Below are 10571 nucleotides of genomic sequence, written 5' to 3'. Positions count from 1 at the left end.
CAGCCTGGGTGCTCCTTGAGGTTCTCGTATAGGTGGCATCACCTCCAGGTCCAGCCTGGGTGCTCCTCAAGGTTCTCATGGAGGTGGCATGGGGTGCCATCACCTCCTGCTCCAGCCTGGGTGCTCCTCAAGGTTCTCGTGGAGGTGCCATCACCTCCAGGTCCAGCCTGGGTGCTCCTCAAGGTTCTCGTGGAGGTGGCATGGGGTGCCATCACCTCCTGCTCCAGCCTGGGTGCTCCTCAAGGTTCTCGTGGAGGTGCCATCACCTCCAGGTCCAGCCTGGGTGCTCCCCGAGGTCCCCGTGGAGGTGCCGTCACCTCCCGGCCCAGCCTGGGTTCTCGAGGTCCCCGTGGAGGTGCCACCACCTCCTGCTCCAGCCTGGGTGCTCCCCGTGGTCCCCGTGGAGGTGCCACCACCTCCTGCTCCAGCCTGGGTGCTCCCCGAGGTCCCCGCGGAGGTGCCACCACCTCCTGCTCCAGCCTGGGTGCTCCCCGAGGTCCCCGTGGAGGTGCCACCACCTCCTGCTCCAGCCTGGGTGCTCCCCGAGGTCCCCGCGGAGGTGCCACCACCTCCTGCTCCAGCCTGGGTGCTCCCCGAGGTCCCCGCGGAGGTGCCACCACCTCCTGCTCCAGCCTGGGCGCTCCCCGAGGTCCCCGCGGAGGTGCCACCACCTCCTGCTCCAGCCTGGGTGCTCCCCGAGGTCCCCGTGGAGGTGCCACCACCTCCTGGCCCAGCCTGGGTGCTCCCCGAGGTCCCCGCGGAGGTGCCACCACCTCCATCTCCAGCCTGGGTGCTCCCCGAGGTCCCCGTGGAGGTGCCACCACCTCCTGCTCCAGCCTGGGTGCTCCCCGAGGTCCCCGCGGAGGTGCCACCACCTCCATCTCCAGCCTGGGTGCTCCCCGAGGTCCCCGCGGAGGTGCCACCACCTCCTGCTCCAGCCTGGGTGCTCCCCGAGGTCCCCGTGGAGGTGCCGTCACCTCCCGGCCCATGCCTGGGTGCTCCCCGATGTCCCCGTGGAGGTGCCACCACCTCCTGCTCCAGCCTGGGTGCTCCCCGAGGTCCCCGCGGAGGTGCCACCACCTCCCGGCCCAGCCTGGGTGCTCCCCGAGGTCCCCGTGGAGGTGCCACCACCTCCTGCTCCAGCCTGGGTGCTCCCCGAGGTCCCCGCGGAGGTGCCAACACCTCCTGCTCCAGCCTGGGCGCTCCCCGAGGTCCCCGTGGAGGTGCCACCACCTCCTGCTCCAGCCTGGGTGCTCCCCGAGGTCCCCGTGGAGGTGCCAACACCTCCTGCTCCAGCCTGGGCGCTCCCCGAGGTCCCCGTGGAGGTGCCACCACCTCCTGCTCCAGCCTGGGCGCTCCCCGAGGTCCCCGCGGAGGTGCCACCACCTCCCGGCCCAGCCTGGGTGCTCCCCGAGGTCCCCGTGGAGGTGCCACCACCTCCTGCTCCAGCCTGGGTGCTCCCCGAGGTCCCCGTGGAGGTGCCACCACCTCCTGCTCCAGCCTGGGTGCTCCCCGAGGTCCCCGTGGAGGTGCCACCACCTCCTGCTCCAGCCTGGGTGCTCCCCGAGGTCCCCGTGGAGGTGCCACCACCTCCTGCTCCAGCCTGGGTGCTCCCCGAGGTCCCCGTGGAGGTGCCACCACCTCCTGCTCCAGCCTGGGTGCTCCCCGAGGTCCCCGCGGAGGTGCCCTTGGGACCACCAAGGGGTCACGTGGTGGTGGACACGTGACGTCACGGGTGGGTCGGGGACGCGTCGCGGCCAAGAAGAGGCGGAGCCAGGGCTGCGGCCATGTCGTGTTCTCGCGGGGGGTGGGGCCCCAACGAAGGGGCTAACGAACGGCTAACGAGGGCTAACGAGGGCCGGTGAAGGGCTAGCGAGGGTTAACGAAGGGCTAATGAGGGCTCATCTGGGCTAACGAGGGCTAGCGAAGCTCAGCGAGGCCCGACGATGACTAACGAGCACGACGGGCTAACGAGAGGTCCTTCGGGCTAACGAGGGGCTAATTGAGGGTAACGAGGGCTGAAGAAGGCTAATGAAGGGCTAACGAGGGCTAATGAGGGCTAACGAAGGCCTCAGGAAGACTAACGAAGCCTGCAAATGGCTAACGAAGGCTGGCGAGGGCTAGCGAAGGGCTAATGAAGGCTAACGAAGGGCTAACGAGGGCTAACGAAGCCCACAGAGGGCCCATGAGGGCTAGCGAAGGGCTAATGAGGGCTAATGAAGGGCTAATGAGGGCTAACGAAGCCCACAGAGGGCCCATGAGGGCTAGCGAAGGGCTAATGAGGGCTAATGAAGGGCTAATGAGGGCTAACGAAGCCCACAGAGAGCCCATGAGGGCTAGCGAAGGGCTAATGAGGGCTAACGAAGGGCTAATGAGGGCTAACGAAGCCCACAGAGGGCCCATGAGGGCTAGCGAAGGGCTAATGAGGGCTAATGAGGGCTAACGAAGCCCACAGAGGGCCCATGAGGGCTAGCGGAGGGCTAATGAAGGCTACCAAGGCCTGAAGAAGGCTAACGAAGGGCTAATGAGAGCTAACAAGGGCTAACGAAGGCTAACGAGGGCTAATGAAACCTACCAAGGGCTACCGAAGGGCTGATGGGGGCTACTGAAGGGCTGATGAGGGCTAACGAAGGGCTGATGGAGGCCAACGAGGGCTAACGAAGGGTTAATGAAGCCTAACGAGGGCTCGGGAAGGGTTAATGAAGGCTAACGAAGGGTTAATGAAGGCTAACGAAGGGCTACGGTGTGCCGGAGGGCAGCAGGCCCGGCAGGGCGGCGGCGGCGGCCTGGCACCGCCGGGCCACCTCGGCGGCGGCGGCGGTGGCCCCCGGTCCCGCGGCGGTGGCCGCCAGCGCCCCTCGGGCCACCCGCAGCGCCCCCAGGAGGTGACCCCGCGCCAGGCGCCCGCTGGCCCCCCACAGCGCCGCCGCCGCCGCCACCCGCGCGGGGACGTCCCCGAGGTCCCCGCCGCCCCCCGGGGCCACCGCCGGCCCGGGGTCCTCGCCGGGTCTGGGGCCACCAGGATCCCCCTTGGGGCCACCAGGACCCACCTCGGGGGCACCGAGAACCCCCTCGGGGCCACCGGGACCCACCTCAGGGCCACGTGGAGCCCTCTGGGCCACCTCAACGGCCTTGGGGACACCAAGACCCACCTCGGGGACACCATGGGTCCCCTTGGGGCCACCAGGACCCAACTCAGGGCCACCTGGAGGCCCCAGGGCCACCTCGGGGACACCATGGGTCCCCTTGGGGCCACCAGGACCCAACTCAGGGCCACCTGGAGGCCCCGGGGCCACCTCGGGGACACCATGGATCCCCTTGGGGCCACCAGGACCCAACTCAGGGCCACCTGGAGGCCCCAGGGCCACCTCGGGGACATCATGGATCCCCTTGGGGCCACCAGGACCCAACTCAGGGCCACCTGGAGCCCCTGAGGCCACCTTGGGGGCACCATGGATCCCCTTGGGGCCACCAGGACCCACCTCGGGGCCACCAGAACCTCCTAGGGGGTCCCCAGGTCCAACCTGGAGGCCACCCCCAGGTGCCGGGGCCACCCTGCAGCCGACGGTGGCCAAGGTGGCCTCGATGTCCTCCAGCCGGTGCCGCAGGTGCCGGTAGAAGCAGGTGGCCCCACGGCAGGCGCCCACCAGCTGTCCCAGAGGTCCCCTGGCCACCACGGCTCGGTGTCCCCGGGCCGCGGCCGCCGCCGCCGCCATCATGGCCTCCGCCGCCCGCCCGGTGGCCTCGGTGGCCTCCCGCAACCCGGCGCCGGCCGCGGCCACCCGGTCCCCGTGGGCGGCCACCGCCTGGGCCGCCTCGGCCGGGTCCGTGGCCACGGGCAAGGTCCGGGCGGCCACCAGCAGCTCCCGGCGCGCCGTCGTCTCCCGGGCCACCGCGGCCTCCAAAGCCCTGGCCGCCTCGCCGGTGGCCTCGTCGGTGGCCCCCGCGGCCACCACCGCCCCGCACTCGTCCCCCAGGCGCTCGGCGGCCGCCGCCGCCTTCTCCCAGGTGGCCTCCACGGCCGCCACCCGCCTCCCGCCACTGCCGGGCGGTGGCCACCGCCGTTGCCCAGGTGGCCCCGGCCGCGGTGGCTCCGGTGGTGGCCTCGGTGGTTGTCACGGTGGCCGTGGCACCCTCGGCGGTGGCTCTGGTGGTCCCAGGAGCGGCCATGGTGGCTCCGGTGGTGGCCTCGGTGGCCGTCACGGTGGCCGTGGCACCCTCGGCGGTGGCTCTGGTGGTCCCAGGAGCAGCCATGGTGGCTCCGGTGGTGGCCTCGGTGGCCGTCACGGTGGCCGTGGAACCATCGGTGGTGGCTCTGGTGGTCCCAGGAGCGGCCATGGTGGCTCCGGTGGTGGCCTCAGTGGTCGTGACACCCTCGGTGGTCCCGGTGGTGGCCCCGGTGGTGGCCCCGGCGGCTCCAGCGGCCCAAGTGGTGTCCCCAGCGGTGGCCTGAACATCTCCAGTGGTGGCCCAGGTGGCTCCTACGGTGGCCCTGCCGGCCTGGGCACCTCCGGCGGTGGCCCGGTCGTCGCAGGTGGTGGCCGCGGCGTCCCGGTTGGTGGCCCGGTTGTCCCCGGCGGTGGCCAGGGCCCGGCGGAGGCGGGTGGCCTCGGCGTGGCCGTGGTCCAGGGCCCGGCGGACGTCGGCGCTGAGGGCCACCAAGGCGGCCCGCAGCGAGCCCAGCGGGGCCGGCAGGGCCACGTCCCCCGGGGTGGCCGCCAGCTGGCCCAGGGCGGCCACCGCGGCCACCAGCGGCTCCAGCAGCCCCGGGGACGCCTGGGGACGGGGACGCGGCTGAGCCGGGTCCCCAGGGCCACCTCGAGCTCCCCAACGTCCATCATCCCCTCCCCAGGTCCCCAGGGCCACCTTGAGGTCCCTGATGTCCCTTGTCCCCCTCCTGGGTCCCCAGGGCCACCCCAAGGTCCCCAACGTCCCTCATCCCCTCCCCAGGTCCCCAGTGCCACCTTGAGGTCCCTGATGTCGCATGTCCCCTTCCTGGGTCCCCAGGGCCATCTTGAGCTCCCCAACGTCCCTCATCCCCTCTGCAGGTCCCCGGTGCCACCTCGAGGTCCCTTCCCCATGTTCCTGGTGCCATCTCGAGGTCCCTGATGTCCCTTGTCCCCTCTGCAGGTCCCCAGGGCCACCTCGAGGTCCCTTTCCCAGGTCCCCAGTGCCACCTCGAGGTCCCTTCCCCATGTTCCTGGTGCCACCTCGAGGTCTCAGATGTCCCATGTCCCCTTCCTGGGTCCCCAGGGCCACCTCAAGGTCCCCAACGTCCCTCATCCCCTCTGCAGGTCCCCAGTGCCACCTCGAGGTCCCTTCCCCATGTTCCTGGTGCCACCTCGAGGTCCCTGATGTCCCTTGTCCCCTCTGCAGGTCCCCAGTGCCACCTCGAGGTCCCTTCCCCATGTCCCTGGTGCCACCTCGAGGTCCCTGATGTCCCTTGTCCCCTCCCACGGTCCCCAGGGCCAGCTTGAGGTTCCTGATGTCCCTTGTCCCCTCCCCGGGTCCCCAGGGCCACCTCGAGGTCCCTGATGTCCCTCGTCCCCTCTCCAGGGCCACCTCGAGGTCCCCACCGTCCCTCGTCCCCACCCCAATCCCCAAGCAGGGGGACGCGGCCGCCGTCCCCACCCTCCATGTCCTCCCCCCCCCCTCCCCCCTCCACCCCCCGCCCGGAGCGAAGCGCTGAGACTCGTCCCACCTCGGGGGGCTCCGGGGTCCCCATGGCCGGGGCCGGCGGTGGGACGGGGCCGGCGGTGGGACGGGGACGGCGGTGACCTCCCGGCACCGGATGCCGCCTCCGGCCGGGATGAGCTCAGTTCCCGGGAATGGGGAGGGGAGGGGGGGGGCGGAGCCTGGCGAGAGCCCGGCGTGGGGCCGGCGTGGGGCCACCGTGGGGCCCGTGTGACCCCCCCCCCCGATGTGGCCCCAGCGTGTCCCCCAGTGTGGCCCACATGTGACCCCAATGTGGCCCCAATGTGGCCCCAATGTGGCCCCGATGTGACCCCAATATGGCCCCAGTGTGCCCCACATGTGTCCCTGGCGTGTCCCCAATGTGGCCCCAATGTGACCCCAAAGTGTCCCACATGTGACCCCCAATGTGGCCCCCATGTGGCCCCAAAGTGTCCCACATGTGACCCCAATGTGGCCCCAGCGTGTCCCCAATGTGGCCCCCATGTGGCCCCAATGTGACCCCAAAGTGTCCCCCATGTGACCCCAATGTGGCCCCAGCGTGTCCCCAATGTGGCCCCCATGTGACCCCAATGTGACCCCAAAGTGTCCCACATGTGACCCCAATGTGGCCCCAGCGTGTCCCCAATGTGGCCCCCATGTGGCCCCAATGTGACCCCAAAGTGTCCCACATGTGACCCCAATGTGGCCCCAGCGTGTCCCCAATGTGACCCCAATGTGCCCCACATGTGACCCCAAAGTGTCCCACATGTGACCCCCAATGTGGCCCCCATGTGGCCCCAAAGTGTCCCACATGTGACCCCAATGTGGCCCCAGCGTGTCCCCAATGTGGCCCCCATGTGACCCCAATGTGATCCCAAAGTGTCCCACATGTGACCCCAATGTGGCCCCAGCGTGTCCCCAATGTGGCCCCCATGTAGCCCCAATGTGACCCCAAAGTGTCCCACATGTGACCCCAATGTGGCCCCAGCGTGTCCCCAATGTGGCCCCCATGTGACCCCAATGTGACCCCAAAGTGTCCCACATGTGACCCCAATGTGGCCCCAGCGTGTCCCCAATGTGGCCCCCATGTGGCCCCAATGTGACCCCAAAGTGTCCCACATGTGACCCCAATGTGGCCCCAGCGTGTCCCCAATGTGACTCCAATGTGCCCCACATGTGACCCCAAAGTGTCCCACATGTGACCCCCAATGTGGCCCCCATGTGGCCCCAATGTGACCCCAAAGTGTCCCACATGTGACCCACATGTGGCCCCAGCGTGTCCCCAATGTGGCCCCCATGTAGCCCCAATGTGACCCCAAAGTGTCCCACATGTGGCCCCAATGTGGCCCCAGCATGTCCCCAATGTGGCCCCAATGTGACCCCAAAGTGTCCCACATGTGACCCCAATGTGGCCCCAGCGTGTCCCCAATGTGGCCCCCATGTGGCCCCAATGTGACCCCAAAGTGTCCCACATGTGACCCCAATGTGGCCCCAGCGTGTCCCCAATGTGGCCCCCATGTGGCCCCAATGTGACCCCAAAGTGTCCCACATGTGACCTCAATGTGACCCCAGCGTGTCCCCAATGTGGCCCCCATGTAGCCCCAATGTGACCCCAAAGTGTCCCACATGTGACCCCAATGTGACCCCAGCGTGTCCCCAATGTGGCCCCCATGTGGCCCCAATGTGGCCCCAAAGTGGCCCCAACATGTCCCCACATGTGGCCCCAAAGTGGCCTTGATTTAACCCCAGTGTGACCCCAATATGGCCCCAATGTGCCCCACATGTGACCCCAATGTGGCCCCCATGTGACCCCAATGTGGCCCCAAAGTGGCCCTGATTTAACCCCAATGTGACCCCAATGTGGCCCCACCACGTCCCCAGCGTGGCACCAAGGTGACCCCCACGTGTCCCCCATGTGACCCCAGCGTGTCTCCAATGTGACCCCAATGTGACCCCAAAGTGTCCCCGGCATATCCCTGATGTGGCCCCAGTGTGTCCCACATGTGACCCCAGTGTGACCCCCATGTGGCCCCAATGTGACCCCAATGTGTCCCACACGTGGCCCCGATGTGACCCTGATGTGTCCCCAGCATGTCCCCAATGTGTCCCTGGCGTGTCCCCAATGTGACCCCAATGTGACCCCAACATGACCCCAATGTGACCCCCATGTGGCCCCAGCGCGTCCCTGGTGGCGCTGCCCCCCATCATCCCCCCCCAGCCGTGTCCCCACCCCAGTGACAGCTCGGCGGCTCGGCGCGTCCTCCAGGTTTATTGGGTGCCACCTCCCGTCCCCGTGGAGATGACACCCACCGTGGTCCTGGGGTCCCCAGCGGGGGGGGGGGGGGACAGGGGACATCCCGGTGCCCCCAGGACGGCGAGGGGACGTCCGGGTGTCCCCGGAGTGGAGAGTGGACATCTCCAGTGTCTTCGTGTCCTCAGGGTGGAGAGGGGACACCTGGATGTCCCTGGTGGCCCCAAGACGACCAGGGCCACCCGGGGGTCTCCAAGGTGGCCAACAGACACCCAGACCTCCATGGTGTCCCCAAGACGACCAGGGCCACCCAGGGGTCTCCAAGGTGGCCAACGGAGACCCAGACCTCCATGGTGGCCCCAAGATGACCAGGGCCACCCGGGGGTCTCCAAGGTGGCCGAGGACACCCAGACCTCCCTGGTGGCCCCAAGATGACCAGGGCCACCCGGGGGTCTCCAAGGTGGCCGAGGACACCCAGACCTCCCTGGTGGCCCCAAGATGACCAGGGCCACCCAGGGGTCTCCAAGGTGGCCAACGGACACCCAGACCTCCCTGGTGGCCCCAGGATGACCATGGTCACTCAGGTGTCTCCAAGGTGGCCGAGGACACCCAGACCTCCCTGATGGCCCCAAGATGACCAGGGCCACCTGGGGGTCTCCAAGGTGGCCAAGGACACCCAGACCTCCCTGGTGTCCCCAGGATGACCAGGGCCACCCAGGTGGCCGAGGACACCGAGACCTCCCTGGTGGCCCCAAGATGACCAGGGCCACCCGGGGGTCTCCAAGGTGGCCGAGGACACCCAGACCTCCCTGGTGGCCCCAAGATGACCAGGGCCACCCAGGTGGCTGAGGACACCCAGACCTCCCTGGTGGCCCCAAGATGACCGTGGTCACTCAGGTGTCTGCAAGGTGGCCGAGGACACCCAGACCTCCCTGGTGGCCCCAGGATGACCAGGGCCACCCAGGTGCCCGAGGACACCGAGACCTCCCTGGTGGCCCCAAGATGACCAGGGCCACCCGGGGGTCTCCAAGGTGGCCAACGGACACCCAGACCTCCCTGGTGGCCCCAAGATGACCATGGTCACTCAGATGTCTCCAAGGTGACCAGGAGACTCCCAGACCTCCCTGGTGGCCCCAGGATGACCAGGGCCACCCAGGTGGCCGAGGACACCCAGACCTCCCTGGTGGCCCCAAGATGACCATGGTCACTCAGGTGTCTCCAAGGTGGCCGAGGACACCCAGACCTCCCTGGTGGCCCCAGGATGACCAGGGCCACCCAGGTGGCCGAGGACACCCAGACCTCCCTGGTGGCCCCAAGATGACCAGGGCCACCCAGGGGTCTCCAAGGTGGCCAACGGACACCCAGACCTCCCTGGTGTCCCCAAGATGACCAGGGCCACCCGGGGGTCTCCAAGGTGGCCAACGGACACCCAGACCTCCCTGGTGTCCCCAAGATGACCATGGTCACTCAGGTGTCTCCAAGGTGGCCGAGGACACCCAGACCTCCCTGGTGGCCCCAGGATGACCAGGGCCACCCAGGTGGCCGAGGACACCCAGACCTCCCTGGTGTCCCCAGGATGACCAGGGCCACCCGGCCGGCCCTAGAGCCCCTCCTGCAGGGCGGCCAGCGCCCGGGCCAGGCGCTCGGCGTCCCCGCCGTCCCCGCCCTCCGTCCCCAAGGCCGCCACGACGTCCCCCAGGGCGGCGGCGCTGGCGGCGAAGCCCCCGCCGGCCGCCACGTCCTCCTCCACGGCGGCCATCAGCGTCCCCAGCTGGTTGGCCACCTCCTCCAAGGTGCCCAAGGCGGCGGCGAGGGCGGCGGTGGCCTCGGCGGTGGCCTCGGCGGCGGCGGCGGCGGCCCGGGCCCGGCGGCGGTAGAGACTCGCCTGGCGGCGCTGGTGGCCGGCGGCGGCGGCCAGGTGGCCCGCGGCCGTCCCCGCGCCGTGCAGGGCCACCTGGCACAGCAGGGCCACGGTGGCCAGGCAGGGGACGAGGTGGCTCTCCTGGGTCACCCCCAGCGCCGTCCGCACCACGTCCAGGGCCACTGCGGGGACAGCGGGGACGTTGGGGTTGGGTTGGGGACACCAGGGACGTTGGGGACGTTGGGGACATTGAGGTTGGTTTGGGGACAGCAGGGGTGCTGGGGACACTGGGGACGTTGGGGGACACTGGGGTTGGGTTGGGGACACCAGGGACGTTGGGGACATTGAGGTTGGGTTGGGGACAGCAGGGGCGCTGGGGACACTGGGGACGTTGGGGGACTTTGGGGTTGGGTTGGGGACACCAGGGACGTTGGGGACGTTGGGGACATTGAGGTTGGGTTGGGGACAGCTGGGGTGTTGGGGACACTGGGGACGTTGGGGGACACTGGGGACATTGGGGGACATTGGGGTTGGGTTGGGGACACCAGGGACGTTGGGGACGTTGGGGACATTGAGGTTGGGTTGGGGACAGCAGGGGCGTTGGGGACACTGGGGACGTTGGGGGACTTTGGGGGACACTGGGGACATTGGAGGACACTGGAGGACGTTGGGGACATTGGGGTTGGGTTGGGGACACCAGGAGTGATGGGGACATTGAGGGATGTGGGGGACACTGGGGACATTGGGGACGTTGGGGACACTGGAGGACACTGGACATGGGGGCTG

At 69.0% G+C, this 10571-nt stretch overlaps 1 protein-coding gene across 1 annotated transcript; it reads right to left on the bottom strand.

Moving 5' to 3' along the window:
* Positions 1 to 2738: 2738 nt before the first annotated feature.
* On the bottom strand, positions 2739 to 5794 carry LOC134154086 (collagen alpha-1(I) chain-like). Its single transcript, XM_062600752.1, has 3 exons — positions 5702 to 5794; positions 3613 to 4776; positions 2739 to 3524 (listed from the first exon to the last, which is right to left on the bottom strand). The coding sequence occupies exons 1-3, from the start codon at positions 5723 to 5725 to the stop codon at positions 2739 to 2741; spliced, it is 1974 nt and encodes a 657-aa protein (XP_062456736.1). The 5' UTR covers positions 5726 to 5794.
* Positions 5795 to 10571: the final 4777 nt, after the last annotated feature.

The sequence above is a fragment of the Rhea pennata genome, assembly GCF_028389875.1.
Source record: "Rhea pennata isolate bPtePen1 chromosome 34 unlocalized genomic scaffold, bPtePen1.pri SUPER_34_unloc_2, whole genome shotgun sequence".
Lineage (NCBI taxonomy): Eukaryota > Metazoa > Chordata > Aves > Rheiformes > Rheidae > Rhea > Rhea pennata.
The sequence above is the reverse complement of the archived record's forward strand: the minus strand, read 5'-3'. Positions and strand labels throughout refer to the sequence as shown.